Genomic DNA, 23,087 nt, shown 5'->3' with positions numbered 1-23,087 from the left:
TTCCCTTCCTCCCTTCCTCCCTCTCTCCCTTCCTTCCTCAGTGATGGAATGCACAAACGACTCTCCTATCACCTGTTCAACTCTGCCTCTCTCCTCCAAGCTAGAGACTCATCGAGTCTCTCAGATGCTCCCCCCACCTCTCCACCTCAAACCCAGGCTGGCTGGGGAATTCGGGGACTCCACCCATCTCCAAGCTGGGAGCCAAGGTTGGGAACACCTCTTCTAGATGCTGTTGCACGGGGGGGGGGGGCCTCAAACGCTGTATGCTACAGCGCAACGCATCTGAGGGGAAGCTGGGTGTTGCTGAGAGTTCAGCAAAGCTGGACTGAGGAACTATCCAACATGGAAGTGAAAACTCCCACGCATTTGGGGGGAGAGAGCTTTTTGTGAGTAAGAATAGAATAGAATAGAATAGAATTTTATTGGCCAAGTGTGATTGGACACACAAGGAATTTGTCTTGGTGCATAGGCTCTCAGTGTACATAAAAGAAAAGATACGTTCATCAAGGTACAACATTTACAACACAATTGATGATCAATATATCAATATAAATCATAAGGATTGCCAGCAACAAGTTATAGTCATACAGTCATAAGTGGAAAGAGATTGGTGATGGGAACTATGAAACGATTAATAGTAGTGCAGATTCAGTAAATAGTCTGACAGTGTTGAGGGAATTATTTGTTTAGCAGAGTGATGGGCTTCGGGAAAAAACTGTTCTTGTGTCTAGTTGTTCTGGTGTGCAGTGCTCTATAGCGTCGTTTTGAGGGTAGGAGTTGAAACAGTTTATGTCCAGGATGCGAGGGATCTGCAAATATTTTCACGGCCCTCTTCTTGATTCGTGCAGTATCCAGGTCCTCAATGGAAGGCAGGTTGGTAGCAATTATTTTTTCTGCAGTTCTAATTATCCTCTGAAGTCTGTGTTTTTCTTGTTGGGTTGCAGAACCGAACCAGACAGTTATAGAGGTGCAAATGACAGACTCAATAATTCCTCTGTAGAATTGGATCAGCAGCTCCTTGGGCAGTTTGAGCTTACTAAGAGGGGCAGGGGTGGGTGGGTGGGAGAAGGGGGGTGGATTTGGTTCAAAATTATAATTCAGGAGTTCCGTCCAATAATGAGGCTTGTAAAGAAAACATTCCACCAGCATGACAGGAGCAGCTAATCTAGGCCATCTCGCGGGGCAGGGATAATAAACAGTGCCCTATAGAATCAATAACCGGAGGGAGCTGAAGGGGTCAGGAGAGGCTCCATAATTACAGACATTCCTGACCCCCGTGCTGAATTCTTGGAAGGGAAAGAAAAATGTGACTTGAGAAGAGGGGGAAACAGGTGCCAATTTCATTATATCTATATATCCCGACGAGGGTGTGTATGACTGTGTGCGTATGTGTGTGTGTGAAACCAAAACACCCGACCCCAAAGAAAATACTCCAAGAAGCAGAAATTAAAAATGAACTTTACAGCCCCTTCGAAAAGGCTGTCATTTTATTCCCCTTATTAATATTCTGAGGTTGGGAGCCTTTCGGTAAAAACATAATTAATTGAGGCCGCGCCGACAGTAAACAAGCAATTTCAAATTAAACCGAAATGACGGCGGCTTCATTTGCAAATGTGAACAGATTTCTCAGAGCAGATAAATGAAGTCGCCACAGAAAGGGTGGGGGTGGGAAGGTTGGGGAGAAAGGAAGGAAGGCAGGCGGGCAAGGGAGGGGGGGGCAGACGCCGGGGGAGGGGGGCTGCGAGGGGGGGGCAGGAGCTGATGGGATCATTAATCTCTTACCTGTCTGCGTCACGCTGCCACTCATTTCCGACATGCTTGACTCGATCCTCTGCAACTGTTTCCTGTCTTCCTTGCCGCCCACGATCAGGGGGAGCAGGTATTTCTGCAGAAAAGGGGGAAAAGAGACAAGGGTGGGTTGGTGGGTGGGCGGGTGCAAACACGAGCCGGGTCAAAGTTCAGATCGGGCCTACCCAAATTCTTAAAACAGGGGTCCTCCAACTATGGCTCACGGGTGGGATATGGTTAATGCCGAAGCCATTAATCCGGCCCCGCGCGCGGGACCACCAAGGCTGCCCCGCCCACATTGCCCCGCCTACCCGCCAACTCCCACCCGCCTTCTGAAGGCCTAAAGCAGGATGCGCGGAGTCCTTGGGAGAGAGGGAGGGAGAGGGAGGGAGAGAGAGAGAGAGGGACGGAAAGAGAGGGAGGGAGGGAGGGAGGAGGAGGAGGAGAGAGACAGAGAGGGAAGGAGACAGAGAAGGAGGAGGGAGGAGGAGAGAGACAGAGAGGGAAGGAGACAGAGAAGGAGGGAGGAGGAGGGAGGAAAGAGAGAGGATGGAGAGAGAGTGAGTGAGGGATGGAGAGAGAGAGGAGGCAGCAGGGAGAGAGGAGGGAGGAGAGAGGGAGGAGGAGAGAGACAGAGAGAGAGAGAGACGGAGGGAGGGAGGGAGAGAGAGGGGGAGAGGGAGAGGGAGGGAGAGAGAGGGAGAGTGAGAGGGAGGGAGGGAGGGAGGGAGAGGAAGGGAGAGGGAGAGAGGGAGGGAAAGAGAGAGAGGGAGGGAGGGACAGAGAGAGAGAGAGGGGGGAGGGAGAGAGGGAGGCAGAGAGGGAGAGAGAGAGAGGGAGAGGGAGAGAGAGAGAGACCCACACACAGAAACCCCTCATACACTCCCCCAAGGCAGCCACATCCCTTCACTAGCCTACTTTCCACCCCCAGGAGCGTAACAAATTAAAGTTTAATTTGTGTGTATTGTTCGGACTGTTCAATTGGCCACGACCACCCAGTCACATGACGCCCGCCCAGCCGGTCCGGCCCTCCAACAGTCTGAGGGACCGTGAATTGGCCCCGTTTTAAAAATTTGAGGGCCCCTGTCCTAAATTGATGGGAGGAGAAGGCAGATATGTTGCCAAGTATATATTACACCCTATATATTTTTTTCAGGCTTCACTTCCCGCTCCCGCTGGAAAGAGGGGGAGAGGCAGTGATGGGATCGTAGCAACAGCGCTAGCACTTAAGACTTATCTACCGCTTCACAGGGGCCTCCCTACGCGGTTTACAGAGTCAGCCTCTTGCCCTCCTCAACAATCCGGGTTCTCATTTTACGGACCTCGGAAGGATGGAAGGCTGAGTCAACTTTGAGCCGGTCAGGATCGAACTTCTTGGCTGTGGGCAGAGTTAGCCTGCAATATTGTATTCTAACCACTGGAAGGGAAGGGAAGGGAAGGGAAGGGAAGGGAAGGGAAGGGAAGGGAAGGAAGGAAGGAAGGAAGGAAGGAAGGAAGGAAGGAAGGAAGGAAGGAAGGAAGGAAGGAAGGAAGGAATAGCACTTTAAGACTTATATACCGCTTCACAGTGCTTTTACAAGCATCTCTACGCGGTTTAGAGTCAGCATCTTGCCCCCAATAACATGGGTCCTCATTTTACCAACCTCGGAAGGCTGGGAGGCTGATGTGACCGAAGCCACAATTAAGCAAACTGATTCGTGACACCTCAGTCATGGTGCCAAATCACAGCTGGCTTCGAGTTCAAGGTAACGCATCCCATACATTCCGGTTTTATTGGCCGAGTCCAAGCACCAACGTATAAAAGCCGTGGCAAAGTTCCTTAATTGCGGCTTTGTACGATATATTTTACACGAAGGCACTGTTTTTGAGTGCAGACAATACGATCCTGATTTCGTTAAGATCTTGTGGTTCTCTGCTTTCGTTTCTCCTCTTGTGCCACAAGCCAAGATGCTGCAGCGGATGAGTCTGTCAAACGGCGCCAAATCTTGGGTTAAGTTGCTCTGAGATAAACTCGAAGCTGATTTGAAAGGCAGCCGGATTCTTCAGTTTCGCCCTTCATTCTAGAGCCATCCTCATTTTATAAAAGACATTAAAAAGCACAGGTGTAGAAAGAGCGTTTTTAAAGGTAAATTCTTCAAGAGAGTTGACTAGATATGCGCACCAATTGCAAGTGCCTAGAGCTAGCAAATACATTCTGCACTTTTAATAATACAGCTATTTGGTCTCCGCTGTGTGTATACGAATTTGCATAGCCCTTAACACTTCATGAATGAAAATGGGGCGGGGTGGGGGAGAAAAACTCCTTTTAACACCCAGGGACCCAAGTTTTACTTTTCACCACTGTCAAACCGCAGTGGTTTTATTTTTTTTTATTTTATTCGCTGGCTCTTGTGTAAGCAGGTCCACCCAAAACTGAAAGGAATACGATGGCAAAGGAGAGGATCTGACTTGTAGAATAGCGTGCTTATATAGAATCGAATAACAAGAGTTGGAAGGGGCCTTGGAGGTCTTCTAGTCCAACCCCCTGCTTAGGCAGGAAACCCTACACCACTTCAGACAAATGGTTGTTCTTAAAAACTTCCAGTGTTGGGAGCATTCACAACTTCTGCAGGCAAGTTGTTCCACCGATTAATTGTTCTCACTGTTAGGAAATTTCTCCTTAGTTCTAAGTTGCTTCTCTCCTTGATTAGTTTCCACCCATTGCTTCTTGTCCTACTCTCAGGTGCTTTGGAGAATAGATTGACTCCCTCTTCTTTGGAACAGCCCCTGAGAGATTGGAAGACTGCTATCATGTCTCCCCTAGTCCTTCTTTTCATTAAAGTAGACCTACCCAGTTCCTGCAATCGTTCATCATATGTTTTAGCCTCCAGTCCCCTAATCCTCTTAGTTGCTCATCTCTGCACTCTTTCTAGAGTCTCCACATCTTTTATACATCGTGGCAACCAAAACTGGATGCAGTATTCCAAGTGTGGCCATACCAAGGCATTATAAAGTGGCACTAACACTTCACGTGATCTTGATTCTATCCCTCTGTTTATGCAGCCCAGAATTGTGTTGGCTTTTTTGGCAGCTGCTGCACACTGCTGGCTCATATCTAAATGGTTGTCCACTAGGACTCCAAGATCCCTCTCACAGTTACTACTATGGAGCAAGGTACGACATATACGGTACCTGTGCATTTTGGGTTTGTTTGGTTTTTTTTGCCTAAATGTAGAACCTTATTTTTTCACCGTTGAATTTCATTTTGTTAGATAGGGCCCAATGTTCAAGTCTGTCAAGATCCTTCTGTATCTTGAACCTATATCTTTCGGCTGATCCATTATAGAGGCGTATTTGGGGAGATGTGCCAGTACCATCCATGGAAACAGGAAGGAAACAGGGGAGTTAGACAGGGAGCTCCTGGTCCTTCAAATACGACAGGAAGAAAAGATTTCTGTCTTTAACCGAAGAGTACAAGGGAGCAAGGAAGGCGATGGTTGTGTGAACGTCTTTTGCCAAGAAACCCGTCTTGCCTGTTAGCCGAGGAGAGTGGGAACGAAAAACCCACACTGAGAGGTTGGGGTGAAGGGTGGCTTTGCCCTAAGGAAATCAGAAGCTCTTACCTTGTAAAGTTGGTGGAAACCGATTGCAATGCCAGTCATAATAATTGCTAGGGCACCATAATCTCTCCATCTGGAGCTCGGGGGACCTGTGGAGGAAAAGCAGGCAAGGAAGGAAGGAAGGAAAGAAAGAAAGAAAGAAAGAAAGAAAGAAAGAAAGAAAGAAAGAAAGAAAGAAAGAAAGAAAGAAAGAAAGAAAGAAAGAAAGAAAGAAAGAAAGAAAGAAAGATATCAGAGGGAGCGGAAAAGTCACGTGTCTTCAGAAAGGAACAGAGGCATCTCCTTCCCCGACCCCTTAAGTGTTTCAATCGCTCCCTTAAGGAGGGAATAGAAATATCTGAAGATTTATCTTCAGGAAGGCTGAAGACCCGAAAGGGGGGGAGGGGAATGGAATGTGTACAGGTAGACCTCGACTTACAACTTAATTAATTCAGGAATTATTTATTTACCACACTGGGGACCCCTGCAGCATCTCCGTAGTCACGTGATTAAAACCCGGGAGCTTGGCACGTATTTACGACGGTCACCCTGTCCTGGGATCACGTGATCACCATTATGAGACCATTATTCACTTAACAGTTGCAGTGATTCACTTAACAATTGCAGTGATTCATTTAACAATTGCAGTGATTCGTTTAACAGTTGTAGCAATTCACTTAACAATTGCAGTGATTCACTTAACGGTTGCAGTGATTCACCTAACAGTTGCAGTGATTCGCTTAACAATTGCAGTGATTCGTTTAACAATTGCAGTGATTCACTTAACAGTTGCAGTGATTCGCTTAACAGTTGCAGTGATTCGCTTAACAGTTGCAGTGATTCGCTTAACAGTTGCAGTGATTCGCTTAACAATTGCAGTGATTCGCTTAACAACTGCAGTGATTCGCTTAACAACTGCAGTGATTCGCTTAACAACTGCAGTGATTCGCTTAACAACTGCAGTGTTTCGCTTAACAACTGCAGTGTTTCGCTTAACAACTGCAGTGATTCGCTTAACAGTTGCAGTGATTCGCTTAACAACTGCAGTGTTTCGCTTAACAGTTGCAGTGTTTCGCTTAACAACTGCAGTGTTTCGCTTAACAGTTGCAGTGATTCGCTTAACAGTTGCAGTGATTCGCTTAACAATTGCAGTGATTTCGCTTAACAGTTGCAGTGATTCGCTTAACAATTGCAGTGATTCGCTTAACAACTGCAGTGTTTCGCTTAACAGTTGCAGTGATTCGCTTAACAGTTGCAGTGTTTCGCTTAACAACTGCAGTGTTTCGCTTAACAGTTGCAGTGATTCGCTTAACAGTTGCAGTGATTCGCTTAACAGTTGCAGTGATTCGCTTAACAGTTGCAGTGATTCGCTTAACAGTTGCAGTGATTCGCTTAACAAGGGTGGGGAAAAAAAGGTTTTAAAATTGGGCAAAAGTCACTTAACAAATGCTTAAGCAACTGGAATCTGGAGCTCCATTGTGGTTGTAAGTCGAGGATTTACCTGCGTTCCCATCCCTGCCTTCGATTGCTAACATTTACCTCAATCCGGGTCTTGAGAACACAAATGAAGGGGTTACTCCTGACTGTCACAGAAGTTTGACATCTTTATACGGCCAATAATTTGGGGTTTGAATTACAGCAAAGACTGCTCCCCCCCCCCAATCTCTACTGCTTTGACCTCCAGAAACACCCCTGGAGACACCTGTGGGTCTCCCCGCCCAATCCCGTCCGCGCTGGCCTCTCACCCCCTCCATCTCTCCCTCTGTTCCCGTCATGCTCCTGCTAAGAACATTTTATTGCCCCCTGGTTTTCATTATTAATGAAAAGGGACTGGGATGATCTTTCAGAAAGTTCAGAGAGTCTATAAAGAGAAGGAGCCGAAATGCCATTTTGCGCATTTTTCGGGAGGCGTGAAACAATTTTGTCTGGTGGCAAAAAAAAATAAAGGAGGCCGAGGAGAAAGGGAAGAACTAATTGAAGCGGAGGAGGGTGTGTGTGTGTGTCTCTCTCTGTGTGTGTGTGTGACTTTGCCATTTGCTTTCCTGGCTGCAACGGTGGGTGGGAAAGGAAAATCAAACCGGCCCTGGATCTGATGCCAGTATAAGCCACTTTTTGCAGCCTTTTCCAGAGGTAAAACGCGGGAGGCGAGGCTGATTTCTTGTGCCCACTTTAAGCAAATCTGACTCAGTGACACCAGGTTTTCAAGATTCCCAAAATTTGGAACGAACTTCCCCCTGGTTTACGTCAAGTGCCTGATCTTCGGACTTTTCGCCGTGAGCTGAAAACGCACCTATTTATTCAAGCGGGACTGGCTTAAAAGTTTTATTAAATTTTTAATTGGGGCTATTTATGAATTTTAGGGTCTTAAATTGTTTTAAATTTTGGACATTCCTGTAATATGCTTGGTTTTAGTTTTGTTTTAATGTGTATAATTTGGGTTTTTTACTATTTTGGCTGTACACTGCCCTGAGTCCTTCGGGAGAAGGGCGGTATAAAAATCTAATAAAATAAATAAAATAAAATAAAATAAAAGGGGGAAAAAATGCTTACTTAATTGCAGATGGGCGTTTTCCACAGCTGGCAGCTCAAAGAGCGGGTGGACTTCCACTCTCAGAATTCCCCGGCCAGCATTTGCCCTCTTTGAGCCGCCAACATTGAAAAACACTTGTTGTGGGCTCAGAATTTGAAGCTCATTGATAAATGCAGAGGCATCTTCCTTCCCAAGGTGGAAAGGGCTTCGCTGAAGAGGTAAAAGCAGGGTTTCCAAGAACGTCAATGCGTGGGGTGGGGTGGGCTGGCTAACCAAAACAGCAACTCAGAATATTGCTGGTGCCAAGGTTAGCTACCATATTTTTCAAAGTATAAGACACACCTTTTCCCCCCAAAAAAGAGGGTGAAAATCTGGATGCATCTTATACTCCGAATGTAGCCCCACCCAGCTTCTCAAACGGAGGTTTCAGAGACTGAAAAAAGCATCAGAAACGAAGCTTCAGAAAAGAAGCCTCCAAACAGAGCTTCAGAAAAGAAGCCCCCAAGCAGAGCTTCGGAAAAGAAGCCCCCAAACAGAGCTTCGGAAAAGAAGCCCCCAAACAGCTTCGGAAAAGAAGCCCCCAAACAGAGCTTCGGAAAAGAAGCCCCCAAACAGAGCTTCGGAAAAGAAGCCCCCAAGCAGAGCTTCGGAAAAGAAGCCCCCAAGCAGAGCTTCGGAAAAGAAGCCCCCAAGCAGAGCTTCGGAAAAGAAGCCCCCAAGCAGAGCTTCGGAAAAGAAGCCCCAAGCAGAGCTCGAAAAGAAGCCCCAAACAGAGCTTCGAAAAGAAGCCCCAAACAGAGCTTCGAAAAGAAGCCCCAAACAGAGCTTCTCGAAAAGAAGCCCCAAACAGAGCTTCGAAAAGAAGCCCCAAGCAGAGCTTCGGAAAAGAAGCCCCCAAGCAAAGCTTCAGAAAAGAAGCCCCCAAGCAGAGCTTCAGAAAAGAAGCCCCCAAGCAGAGCTTCAGAAAAGAAGCCCCCAAGCAGAGCTTCAGAAAAGAAGCCCCTAAACAGAGCTTCAGAAAAGAAGCTCCCAAACAGAGCTTCAGAAAAGAAGCCCCCAAGCAGAGCTTCGGAAAAGAAGCCCCAAGCAGAGCTTGGAAAAGAAGCCCCAAGCAGAGCTTCGAAAAGAAGCCCCAAGCAGAGCTTGAAAAGAAGCCCCAAGCAGAGCTCGAAAAGAAGCCCCAAGCAGAGCTTCAGAAAAGAAGCCCCAAACAGAGCTTCGAAAAGAAGCCCCAAACAGAGCTCGAAAAGAAGCTCAAACAGAGCTTCGGAAAAGAAGCCCCCAAGCAGAGCTTCGGAAAAGAAGCCCCCAAGCAAAGCTTCGGAAAAGAAGCCCCCAAGCAGAGCTTCGGAAAAGAAGCCCCCAAGCAGAGCTTCAGAAAAGAAGCCCCCAAGCAGAGCTTCAGAAAAGAAGCCCCTAAACAGAGCTTCAGAAAAGAAGCTCCCAAACAGAGCTTCAGAAAAGAAGCCCCCAAGCAGAGCTTCGGAAAAGAAGCCCCCAAGCAGAGCTTCGGAAAAGAAGCCCCCAAACAGAGCTTCGGAAAAGAAGCCCCCAAACAGAGCTTCGGAAAAGAAGCCCCCAAACAGAGCTTCGGAAAAGAAGCCCCCAAACAGAGCTTCGGAAAAGAAGCCCCCAAGCAGAGCTTCGGAAAAGAAGCCCCCAAGCAAAGCTTCAGAAAAGAAGCCCCCAAGCAGAGCTTCAGAAAAGAAGCCCCCAAGCAGAGCTTCAGAAAAGAAGCCCCCAAGCAGAGCTTCAGAAAAGAAGCCCCCAAGCAGAGCATCAGAAAAGAAGCCCCCAAGCAGAGCATCAGAAAAGAAGCCCCCAAACAGAGCTTCAGAAAAGAAACTCCCAAACAGAGCTTCAGAGGCTTTTTTTTCTGAAGCTCTGTTTCAGAGGCTTTCAGAGGCAGAAAAAAGTTTTTTTCTGAAACAAAGTTTCAGAGGCAGAAAAAAAAAAGCAAAAAAAAAAAAAAAAAAAAGCAAGGCACAGAGCTCACAACCAAGGAACCTGTTGCTAAAATTCACCTCTGGGAACAGCCGATTGGGGGTATTCCGGGAGGCCAATCCATCTGCCAATCAGCTTTTTTCTTATTTTCCTCCCCGAAAACCAGTGCTTCTCAATTATTTTCTGTCATGCCCCCTAGGAAGAAGAAAACATTTTTCGCGCCCCCCGCGCGACTGTAAATAGTATCATTATTAAAAAAAACTTTAACCTGCAGTAAGTGTGGACGGACGTCCCACACTAAAGATGGTTCCGACAGGCTCGTGTTACAAGGGTTTTGGACAGCCAATCAGATGCTCCCGTTGTTCTCTGATTGGATACAGAGACATAAACACGGGGCTTAGCTTGTTATGACAGCGTTTGCCGAGGTCAAACGCGCCCCCCTTTACGGAGCCTCGCACCCCCCCGGGGGGCGCGCCCCACTATTTGAGAAGCACTGCCGAAAACTAAGGTGCGTCTTATACTCCGAAAAATATGGTAACTTTCTTCCAAAGTAATAATACTGTGTGCACAGTGGCATCTTTAAAGGGCCAAATGTCACCAACGATGCCCGTTTATAGGACCAAGCTACGACACTAAAAAAAACACACACAAAAAAACCCATGGAGAATCTAGAAAGAGTGAAGAGAAGAGCAAGAAAGATGATTAACTGGAGGGTAAAACATATGAAGAACGGTTGCAGGAACTGGGTGTGTCTCATTTAATGATAAGAAGGACTAGGGGAGATATGATAGCAGGGGTCCAATTACTCAGGGGCTGCCCCAAAGAAGAGGGAATCAAGCTATCCTCCAAAGCACCTGAACGCAGGTTAAGAAGCAACAGGTGGGAACTGATCAAATGGAGAAGCAACCTAGAACTAAGGAGAAATTTCCTGACAGTGAGAACAATGAATCGGTGGAACAACTTGCCTGCAGAAGTTGTGAATGCTCCAACACTGGAAGTTTTTTAAGAAGATGTTGGATAACCATTTGTCTGAAGTGGTGTAGGGTTTCCTGCTTCAGCAGGGTGGGGGGTTGGACTGGAAGACCTCAAAGGTCCCTTCCGACTTTTTGTTATTCTGTCTTTTGAGATTTAGACAGATGGTTTTGCAAAAAAGACGCCTGTTTCCCTCTGATGGAATTCCTTTTGGGGGGGAAAACACCCATGAGGAAAATCATAAAAAATCCAGGTCATCGTGAGAACGTTAAGGAGATGTAAACGTACCTAGGCTAAGGAACTCCCCATAATTTCTATGTAATGAAGTGGGTTAGGAGAGTGGGGGGGGGGTGAGAAAGACCATATAAATCCTATCCATCATTTAAATACTTCAAGCCATCCTTACGCTGGGATGACAGTATTTCATAAATGTCGATAGCAGATTTTTTTCCCCCTCCTCCTCCTCCTCCTTTCCTTCATCCTCCAAGTAAGGGGGTTCACTTCAGGAGCCTGTTTAAACTCGTCAGATTTGAGTGATGCTCCCTCCAACTAATCGCATGTCAAATAAAAGATATTTTACGTAATAAATTACCGCTACAAGTAATTCGCTTGTCATTTATCAGTTTTATTATCAGTCAGCCCAAGTCTTGTTTCTCTATATTAATCAAAATCAAGGAGTTGGAGGTGGTGGGGTTTTTTTTTTGGTTTTTTTTTAAGAAACAGTTTTGATACCTCTTGACAGAAAGGGCAGATGTGAAGAGAGAGAATTCACGCTGGTGGTGGGGCACAAATTAACTTTCTGAGCAGTTTGGCAAACTGGTTTTTTGGAAGAAATCATTAGGGCAGAGAACCGGTTCTTAAATTACTTGAATCCCACCACTAGGTAGGTAGGTAGGTAGGTAGGTAGGTAGGTAGGTAGGTAGGTAGATAGATAGATAGATAGATAGATAGATAGATAGATAGATAGATAGATAGATAGATAGATAGATAGATAGATGATAGATAGGTAGGTAGGTAGGTAGGTAGGTAGGTAGGTAGATAGATAGATAGATAGATAGATAGATAGATAGATAGATAGATAGATAGATAGATGATAGGTAGGTAGGTAGGTAGGTAGGTAGGTAGGTAGGTAGGTAGGTAGGTAGGTAGGTAGGTAGATAGATAGATAGATAGATAGATAGATAGATAGATAGATAGATAGATGATAGGTAGGTAGGTAGGTAGGTAGGTAGGTAGGTAGATAGATAGATAGATAGATAGATAGATAGATAGATAGATAGATAGATAGATAGATAGAGTGAGTGAGTGGTGGGATTCAGCCAGTTCGCCCAACTTCGGGAGAACTGGTTGTTAACTTTCTGAGCAGTTTGCTGAGCTGGTTGTTAGAAGAAAGGGCAGAGAACCGGTTGTTAAATTATTTGAATCCCATCACTGGCTGGGGGTTATGGGAAGAAACAACAAGTCACTTGTAGCTGCCAGCTTTTTACACAACCACCCATCATCCTTTCTGGTCCTACGAAGCAGGGGGCTTCGGAGTCTTCATTGACTACAGGAATGGCTTTTTGAAAATGTTTTTAAAAAGAGTCCGTTTCTTCTTCCGTTCTAAAGGGAATCGTGATCGTTTTCGGAAGACACAAGAAAATTCCAGTGTGTAAAAAAAACTCCTGTGTGGTGCAGGTAGTCCCCGATTTACAACACTAGTTCATTTAGTTGCAACGGCACTAACGGCACTTACGACCGTTTTTCACAGTTATGACCGCTGCACAATCCCAGTGGACACGTGATCAAAACTCAGATGCTTGGCGACTGGTTCATACTTACGACTGTTGCAGTGTCCCCTTCTGCGACGCTCTGACAAGCGAAGTCAATAGGGGAGCAACATTCACTTAACCACCGGGGCAAGGAACGTCGTAAAATGGGGGCAAGACTCACTTAACAAATGCCTCGCTTAACAACCGAAACATTGGGTCGTAAAGCGAGGACTGCCTCGTCATTCTCAGCCAGCCGTTTTCCCTGACATCCTGTCTTTCTACATGCAGGCAGTTGGGCGTCTTTGTCTAAAAGCATTTATCCCTGATTGTGTCATGACTCTACAACCACGTTGTGAAGTGAACCGGGCTCCCCCACCATCCTTCCTCACTTCAGGAAAAAAAACCCGTTGTAGAAGACGGCTTTGAATTACTTTTCGGATCCAAAGGGGAGTAACTTTACTGCACGTCTGAGTTGTTGCACACAATTAAATTAATTTCCTTTCTAGCTCCCCGAGCAGGGACAACAGCCAAGCTCCAGCAAGGGGGACAAAGTTATAGTTCATTTCACGATGTCTTTATTGGGACTAATGAGCGGTCGGAGATTTCTCGCGCGCCTCTTCCTAGCATCGGCCTGGAACAGGAAATCAGAAGGAATTCCAACTTTGGAGAAAGGGGGATGGCAAGAAGAAGATATTTTGGAATCGCTGGGAAGGGCACCGAGGGATTTAGACTCTCCCTTTGATCAGGGGACGAACAGGCTTCTGTTTAGCCCTTTGGATAAAATGAGATGGCCAAATAATGACTCAGAAATAATATAGCAGCTTGATGGCTTCTGACAAGCGACTTACTGTACGAGGAGAGCTGTGTGGACTGAATTGGCACCAACTGTGGGGGGAGATTGGGGGGCTGGGTTTCCTCTTTCGGGGTGCCCGATTGCTGGAAGGCCAGATCTATTTCTTCATCGGTGAGACCTGGAGGGGTTAGAAGGAAAGGAAAAAGGTTTGTAGAAAACTGTCTCTGATTCCCGGAAGTTCTTTATCTAGACAAGATAAGATAACTTTATTGTCTTTTTTTTTTTTTACCGCGAGCACACGTCCCACACTAAAAATGAAATTCTGCTGCCTGCTCTCAAAAGAAAGTGTACATCTATCGAAACACATAAGCAACACACATATACACATGCTATATACATACATAAATATATACCATCCGTTCATCCATCCCTCCCTCTCTCCATCCATCCATCCATCCATCCATCCATCCATCCATCCATCCATCCATCCATCTATCTATCTATCTATCTTCTATCTTAGTTCTAAGTTGCTTCTCTCCTTGGTTCGTTTCCATCCGTTGCTTCTCGTCCTGCCTTCAGGTGCTTTGGAGAATAGCTTGATTCCCTCTTCTTTCAGGCAGCCCCTGAGATATTGGAAGACAGCTATCACGTCTCCCCTGGTCCTCCTTTTCATTAAAGCATTAGAATATAGAGTTGGAAGGGACCTTGGAGGTCTTTTAGTCCAACCCCCTGCTCAGGCAGGAAACCCTACATCGCTTCAGGCAAATGGTTATCCAACATCTTCTTCAAAACTTCCAGTGTTGGAGTATCCACAACTTCTGGAGGCAAGTCTGTTCTACTGGTGAATTGTTCTCACTGTCAGGAAATTTCTGCTTAGTTCGAAGTTGCTTCTCTCCTTCACTATGAAAAATCCCAAGAAAAGTTTCCTGGACAAACTATTTCAGCAAAACAAGTGCTAACCCTGAATTTTGGATTCTCAGGGACAGGGTGGGCAAACACATAATCTTTAACACTGCTGCAATTTAACCTTAAGCGATGGCGTATTATTAAGTCTTCACTGCCACTTTCCAAATGTGGCTCATTCAATTTCCTTAATTTATCTTTGCGTTTATGGCTGCTTTTGAAGTAGTTTTTCTATTGCGTTTCCCCTCATTCTTCCCCTTGGAAAATATATATATATATATATATAAACAAATGGAGGGAAAATATGCACCATCAACTCCCAATGTGGCTCATTTTAATCTGTAATAGCGCGGAAGAAAAAAAAAAACCCAACAACAACAACTTGAGAGTGGGGAGAAAACTAACAATAATGTAGGAAAACAGACAGGGAAACAAAAAGCTAATTATTGGGTTAGACGACTAATTAGTCTAGATTGTTTCTGGAGATGGGAATAATTTGCTTTATTTTATGACAAATGCCGAAATAAAAAGGCAAATGGGGAAAACAGGTCTGGCTATGATTAGAAGCGACTGGGACACAGAACGCTGAAAGGATAAAACCGAAAACGGATCAGAGGAAACGGGGCTCGAAAGTTTCCGAAATTAGATCGACGGGGCCACGGTCTGGAAGGCTGTCACTTGGGTCACAAGCGGAGCTTGGAGAAGTTGTTTTGACAAGATGGATTGGGGGAAACCTGGGGGGGGGGACACACATCTCCCCATCTGTTACAGCCAGAACATCTGGGAAAAATTTGGCCAACAAGAAAGAGAGAAAGGGGGAAGAGAAAGTAAGGAGACCAGCTGCTGACCAGCACATGTAAAGGAAGTCCTGCAGCTGGGCTGGATTTTTTTTAAGAAAGGAGGAGGAGAAGGAGCAGACACACATTACAAATGAAAAGATAAATGTAGTTTATTCGTCTTGAGCATGCAAATCCCTCACCATCGGTTGGAGTGGAAGAAAAACTGCGAAAATAAAATACTGTTGTGACTCAGGCCCAAGTAGGTAGTATGAGATGCAAACAGTTCAAAAACAAACAGACTTTATCAGAACAGCTGAGAATTAACTCATTCTCAGCGTTGTCCAAACTAAATCAAAACAAATTCTTCATAACACAAGTCTTCAGTCTTATCGCCAACCTTGGTCTAATTATGCAAACTGCCAAAGGCTTTTCTTGGCAAAAGTTCAAAAGCAGAAGACGCCGACAAGAAATAAATGCAGCAAGACAAAGAACAATTCTATCAATGTTGTTTTCCGACAAAGAGCCCAAACGCTGTTGCTGGTCTGTTTTAAGCCTTATGGGAGGGGCCAATCATCTCTTGGCCCTACTCCCGAGTCGTCCTCTTTGCTTGAGCTGCTCTTGCCTTCTGGCACCTCTTCTCATGCATGCATTAAGAACAGGCTCCTCCTGTTCCTCTGCCTCACTACTGTCAGTCTCTGGAGGCTCTGGAGTCCGCACATCATTCCCCGATGGCCCTGACCCCATTTCTGCCTCTGACGCAGAGCCCTCATCCGGGCCTTCCCCAGCCTCCAGGACTGACCCATGTTCTTCCTCAGCCTCATCGCTGTCCGACTCTGCTGCCAGCTCTGCAGGCTGCTGGCGGACCACAACAAAGACAAGGAGGGTGGTAGGAACGAAAACTGGATCCCAGGTTAGGTTTGAGACTCGCCAATTAAAATTAAAGAGGGCTGGCCATAAGAGCAAGTTAACCAAGTTAGTCAAGATGCACAAACAATCCAGCAATTCCTAGGTTGGCACGTAGAACTGCCCTCTTAGCTTCATGAGGTGGCAGGAGAAACTTGAAAAAGCCAAAACAGATTCCTCGTGAAAATTAAGCAGAAACAGGATTGCTGCAGGCACATGCAAGCTTAATCCCGGCCCTTAAAAGCTAACCTAGGTTTCCGTGGACATTCGGCCACATGCCCTTTCAAGGTTCAGTGCCCTTCCCGTGGTGCTGCAGATGTGATTTGGAGGAAGTGCTTCAGAAGGAATGCGACTATAGACACAAATCTCGGTGGCTCATTAATGCAGCCATTTTATCTTCCTGATGCAGCTGCTTTAATGAGCTGTTCCAAATACAGCTGCTTTAATGAGCTGTTCCAAAATACAGCTGCTTTAATGAGCTGTTCCAAGATATAGCTGCTTTAATGAGCTGTTCCAAGATACAGCTGCTTTAATGAGCTGTTCCAAGATACAGCTGCTTTAATGAACTGTTCCAAGATACAGTTGCTTTAATGAACTGTTCCAAGATACAGCTGCTTTAATGAGATGTTGCGGGGGGAGGGAACAAAATCGACTCAATGAGTTAAGACTTTCCACAGTTTCAAGACTACAAGGTCATCATTTTCCTTGCGCTTAAAGCAACTGGGAGGATTTTGACAACTGGAGATAGCAATAGCAATAGCACTTAGACTTGTATACCGCTTCGCAGTGCTTTTACAGCCCTCTCTAAGCAGTTTACAGAGTCAGCCTCTTGCCCCCAACAATCTGGATCCTTGTTTTACCCACCTCAGAAGGATGGAAGGCTGAGTCAGCCCTATAAGGATTAAGTAGTTAAATGTAATGGTTTTCTATTGCTGACTGGCCAGATATGATGGTATTTGTAGTCCCAACCTGTCTGGATAGGAGAAGGTGAGATAGGGAACGCTGTTTATGGGGCCGAGGTCTTCCACCCGTCATTATAAGGGAAAGACTCTGCCCATCGTTATTAAGAAGCCATTTCAGTTTTATTTATCTGCAATTCCCTCATTACAAAGCCCTTCGTAAGGATGGAATAAATAAGAAGCTCCCAACCGAATGCCCCCTTCCCATTCGGAAAAAGCATTTGCGATAAATAATATCATTTAAGATTGCTCGACAAACCCACAGAGGGATCCTTTGTTCCCGAGGTCTCCCCAGCTGGAAAGCTCAGGAAAAAAAATATATCCATGGTTAGCCATCCCTTCCTCCTAGCTCAATTCACATCCTGTTCAGAGGGGATCAAGAGATAAATTTTTATTTCCGTGCATTAATCTGGTCATATTAACTGGCAACAATGGGATTAGACAAAGCACTGCGGCTTTTATTGGGGATTCTCTTAAAATAGAGGGGATCTATCTATCTATCTATCTATCTATCTATCTATCTATCTATCTATCTATCTATCTATCTATCTATCTATCTATCGATCTATCTATCTATCTTTCTGCCTCACTACTATCAGTCTCTGGAGGCTCTGGAGTCCGTACCTCACTCCCCGATGGCCCTGGCCCCATCTCTGCCTGTGACGCAGAGCCCTCATCTGGGCCTTCCCCGCCTTCAGGACTGGCCCACACTCTTCCTCAGCCTCATCGCTTTCCGACTCCATTGCCAGCTCCACAGGCTGCCGACGGACCACAACACTGGCCTCATGGTCTCCCCACGAAGCTCATCCTTGCGGTTGCCTGCAGAAGGCCTCAATCCCACCCACCCTTCCGCCAAAGGTTAAAAGGAACGATACAGAAAAGCTGCCAATCCTGGCCTCGAAAAGCTCTCTTAACAAGAAGGCTTTTTCTCGGCGTTGTTTACCATCACCCTTGACTAATGCGGACCGTTTTTCTTTTTCTTTTTTTTTTGTTTTAAATAATCTCATGCAAATTAGACACACACTTCCTTCCAGTTGATTGCTATCTGCAAGGAATAATATAACCACCAGGACGGAGTCGGGGAGAAAGATGGGAGGAAAACAGGACGTGATTTCAACCCACCCACAAACACCCCGCTCCGACCCCTCCCTGCTCAATCGCTCCATCCATCTATCTTTTCTTCTCGCAAGATGCCAGCTATGGATGGAACGGCTTTTGCTCTCCCAGCACCTTAATATACATACATATACATATACATACATATACATATATTTATATATATTTTCTGAGGTTTTCGCGGGTGTTTGTATGTAGGTCTTTGGTTATTCGGGTTTTCTCCCGCGTAAAATTGGAAGTGTCTTGGCGACGTTTCGACGAAGTCTCATTCGTCATCTTCAGGCTTCAGCTTTGTGCTTCTGGGAGCAAGAAGCACGAAGCTGAAACCTGAAGATGACGAATGAGACTTCGTCGAAACGTCGCCAAGACACTTCCAATTTTACGTGGGAGAAAACCCGAATAACCAAAGACACACACACACACACACATATATATATATTTCCCGCCACAGACGTGGCTGCTCGTGCACGCGTCATTTGCATAAAGGAGCTGAGCAACCTTGCTCTCTGAAGTTTGCTGCCGCCACCACCAGACTGCTTACTTTAACCATGGCCACCCCAGGGGGACTGACATAAATGCGAGTTAACAAAAGGCGGCCTTTTTAAAAGGTAGAAGTCAGGAAATCAAAAATACTTGCAATCCAGTATTTGTTCGCTCGTGCTTGTTCCGTCTGCATATAGAAATCCACAAAGAAAAAACAATTAAGCAGAAATGGACACTTTCTTCTTTTCCTGCTTTTGCAGGAGCGCACTGAAGATCGGAGCTTGGCAGGGTTTCAATGGGACTCAACCCTCCAGGGCTCTGCTTAACAAAACAAAGCCCCTGGGGAGATCTACCACTCCCCCGCTGCTCTATCCTCTCCCTTTCTCCCAGGGAGGGAAATTGAAGCCGGCGAACAGCTGTTTTTCGCTGTTTCGCCGGCTTTTACGATATTCAGTGCGGAGCGCCTTAATTAGGCACCCAGTGAAGAAGGTGGCGCCACCAGAACGAAAGGCGGCCTTTGCTAGGAAAAGTCACCAGAAAACAGAAGGGCCGGGAAAAGCTTTAGCACACACACAGACACACAAACGGAGCCCACGGAACAGATAACAGAGTTGGAAGGGACCTTGGAGGTCTTCTAGTCCAACCCGCTGCTCACCGGTGATGGCGAACTGGTAGGCACGCAGAGCCCTCTCTGTAGGCCTCCACCGTGCATGCTGGTTTTGGGATCTCTGAGGTACATACGCAGGGGGCGGGGCACGTGCGGGAGGCGGGTGGGTGCAGCGCATCCCCCTGCTGGCTGTTTTTGGTCCGGGAAGCTAGAGAGGCCTGCTAGGCCCAAAACAGGGTGCGGTGGGCCCCCCATGGCCTGTTTTTGGTCCCAGGAGGTTGCAGGGAGGCCTGGTAGACCCAAAACAGGGCACCAGGGAGGTTGTGCACGCATGCACGGGGGGAGCACGGGGGGTCGCATGTCCGTGCATGGGGGGGGGGCAGGGGAAGAGCGGGCCCCCCGCATTGCATTATGGGTGCCGGCACGCGCGCTTTCGGCATTCAATGACAAAAAGGTTAGCCATCACTGCTCTATACCATTTCAAGACCAATGGTGGTCCAGATTCTTCTTTAAACACCCACAACTTCTGGTGGCAAGTTGTTCCACTGGTTAATTGTTTTAACTGTCGGGAAATTTCTCCTTAGTTCTAAGTTGCTTCCTTCCTTGGTTCGTTTCCATCTGTTGCTTCTCGTCCTGCCTTCAGGTGGCTTTGGAGAACAGCTTGACTCCCTCTTCTTTGGGGCAGCCCCTGAGAGATTGGAACTCTGCTATCATGTCTCCCCTCGTCCTCCTTTTCATTAAAGCATTAGAATATAGAGTTGGAAGGGACCTTGGAGGTCTTCTAGTCCAACCCCCTGCTCAGGTAGGAAACCCTACATCGTTTCAGACAAATGGTTATCCAACATCTTAAAAAAACTTCCAGGGTTGGAATACCCACAACTTCTGGAGGCAAGTTGTTCCACTGGTTAATTGTTCTCGCTGTCAGGAAATTCCTCCTTGGTTCAAAGTTGCTTCTCTCCTCGGTATTTTTTCAGATGCTTGATGGAGTCTGGTTCTTTTTTTGCAAAGAACTACTCTGGCTTTTGGACCATTCAGAGTTCAGACTCAATTCTTTACCCGGCTTTGATGCCTGCCTGGCTGGTGCCTGTCTGACTCTTTGCAGATGAATCTCACTGCAATGGGAATATGTATGTTTAAAAAAACCCAACAACAACGCAGCCTGTCAGTCACCATCTCTGCCACTCGAGCGTTTTTTTTCCAAGAGCCGGCAGCAAACTTCTCACCCATTCCGGTTTGGCACTGATTCAGCTACTGTTGTGTGCTTTTCTGCCTGCCTAAGGGGCATCCCGGAACACCGAGCCATCTCCGAGTTCTTCGCAAGCAATCCACTCGGTTTTGTTTTCTTAAAAATTAAATTCCCTGGCTTATTTTAAAACCATTTTTTAAAAAACACACACACACAACACACACACACACACACATTGTGGGGCTTTTACCGCAAATATTTCAGGGCCAATGAATAAAGACGCTTAAGAGCTGTGGCCCAGCACCACATAAATTAAATCAAACAAATGGTAAATAAGTATTTGTTGGAGGTGCAAGAAAGAAGTTGGCATATATAAGCACATGTGGTGGGATTGTGGTAGTGCACAAAAAAATACGGGACACGGGGTTTAGAGAAATTAAGAGCACAATTTAGACATGTCACCGAGAATTGCATTATTGTTGCTGGTGGAAAAACGGGATATAAATGAAACAAAAAGGGAACTGATCGTAAATTTGATAATGGCAGTTAGATCAAAGGCGGGTTTCAGCAGGTTCTGACCAGTTCTGGAGAACTGATAGCAGAAATTTTGAGTAGTTCGGAGAACCGGTAGTAAATATTCTGACTGGTCCCGCCCCCCCATCTATTCTCTGCCTCCCAAGTCCCAGCTGATTGGGAGGAAATGGGGATTTTGCAGTATCCTTCCCTCGCTACGCCCACCAAGCCACGCCCACCAAGCCATGCCACACCCACCAAGCCACACCCACAGAACAAGTAGTAAAAAAAATTGAAACCCACCACTGAGCTAGATTAGTGATGGCTAAATATTGGGGACGAAATTGAGATATTCATAGGAATGAGTGGTATAATGACATTTGAAGCATGGCAACAAATGATAAATTAACAACAGAAATTAAATTTTAAAAAGGGATGATCAAAGCAAACAATTATAATGAAATATGGGGGAGGGGGATTTTATAAAATCAGTGTTGGTGGAAGGCAACGGGAATAAACCTACTCAAGAATATACGTTGTTTTGGAGGGGATAAGGGCACAATTTGAATATGTTGTCTATCTTTTAATTGTTATAGATGAAGAAATATAAGGGTGGGGGGGGGAAAGGTCTCCAGGGAGTGGGGGTCCACTGTAATATTTATTTTGTTTTTTTCCCTTTTTCGTTTTTTGTATTTAGATGCATATGTATTATTTGTATTTTTTTAAAAAAATAGAAAAAAAGAGTTGTCAACTTGTCATATCAACAAATCTTTTGCCCTTAGGAAGAAGGGCGTTTTCCTGGAAGGGGCAGTTGGGCGGGTTGTATTTAAGAGGCACGAAATTCAAGCCCACGGATTGGATACAATTGTGAAGTGTGTGTGTGTGTGTGTGTTGTGTATGCATTCACGCATGCTTCTGTGTATGGAACAGCCTTGCACCTGTGCAATGAACGGGCGACTTGTGTCCCAAAAACGATGTCACGAGCAAGTGCCAAGATTTAAAACTAAACTGAATCTCATTGCATTTCATTGACCCTGGAATAAAAACATGGTTGAAAGCGTGGCTTTTAGGTATATAATCCCCTTTCTCTGTCAATTAAAAAGGCTGTCTGGGCACAGTCAAGGCTTTGGGGAGGGCTTCTAATCTTCTTAAAGAGATGGGAGTACCAGACCATCTTATTTTTCTCTTGAGAAACCTAAATGCGGGACAAGAAGCAAAAGTGAGAATTGGAGATGGAACCACCGATTGGTTCAAAATTGGGAAAGGAGTCTGGCAAGGCTGTATACTGTCGCCCTGCCTATTTAATGTATATGCAGTATTTTCAGGAGGAGGCTGTTTTGAAAACACAGGAAGTAATACAATTGATACAATACACCATGAGAAAGGCGGGGCTGGATGAATCAAAAGTTGGAATTAAGATTGCCGGGAGAAATATCAACAACCTCAGCTAGGCAGATGATATCACTTTAATGACAGAGAGCGAAGAGGAACTAAAGAGCCTCTTGATGCAGGTGAAGAAGGAGAGTGCAAAAGTTGGTTTGAAACTCAACTTTAAGAAAACTAAGATCATGGCATCCGGCCCTCTCAATTCCTGGCAAATAGATGGGGAAGAAATGGAGATAGTGACACATTTTATTTTCCTGGGCTCCGAGATCACCGCAGATGGGGACTGCGGCCAAGAAATTAAAAGACGCTTGCTCCTGGGGAGGAAAGCCATGGCAAAGTTAGACAGCATACTAAAAATCAGAGACATCACCCTGCCAACAAAAGTGCGTCTAGTCAAGGCCAGGGTTTTCCCAGTTGCAATGTATAGATGTGAAAGTTGGACTATAAGGAAGGCTGAGGGCCAAAAAATGGAGGCCTTTGAACTCTGGTGCTGGAGAAGACTCCTGCGAGTCCCTTGGACTGCAAGGCGATCCAACCGGTCAGTCCTAGAGGAGATCAACCCTGACTGCTCTTTAGAAGGCCAGATCCTGAAGAGGAAACTCAAATGCTTTGGCCACCTAATGAGAAGGAAGGACTCCCTGGAGAAGAGCCGAATGCTGGGAATGATGGAGGGCAAAAGAAGAACGGGACGACAGAGAACGAGGTGGCTGGATGGAGTCACTGAAGCAGTCGGCGTGAGCTTCAATGGACTCCAGAGGATGGTAGAGGACAGGAAGGCCTGGAGGAACATGGTCCATGGGGTCTTGGTTTTTGGGTATGTTTGTTTTTTTAGATCTCCTACTGATGTTGTATATGGGCACACAATGGCTCAGTGGCTAAGACGCTGAGCTTGTCGA

The 23,087-nt window shown here is 45.9% G+C and overlaps 1 protein-coding gene across 1 annotated transcript in view; it reads right to left on the bottom strand.

The window, feature by feature from the left end:
* The window catches only part of PEX14 (peroxisomal biogenesis factor 14), a 126,232-nt gene that overhangs the window by 14,625 nt on the left and 88,520 nt on the right, over positions 1-23,087 (bottom strand). The window contains exons 4-6 of the mRNA XM_058161282.1: positions 13,412-13,534; positions 5,391-5,476; positions 1,783-1,885 (exon numbers count right to left, since the gene is read on the bottom strand). Coding sequence (XP_058017265.1) covers positions 1,783-1,885; positions 5,391-5,476; positions 13,412-13,534 — 312 coding nt within the window. The remainder of the gene's footprint in view (positions 1-1,782; positions 1,886-5,390; positions 5,477-13,411; positions 13,535-23,087) is intronic.

The sequence above is a fragment of the Ahaetulla prasina genome, chromosome 18 (genome assembly GCF_028640845.1).
Source record: "Ahaetulla prasina isolate Xishuangbanna chromosome 18, ASM2864084v1, whole genome shotgun sequence".
Taxonomy (NCBI): domain Eukaryota; kingdom Metazoa; phylum Chordata; class Lepidosauria; order Squamata; family Colubridae; genus Ahaetulla; species Ahaetulla prasina.
Note: the sequence above shows the minus strand (reverse complement) of the source record. Positions and strands in the feature narration are given on the sequence as shown.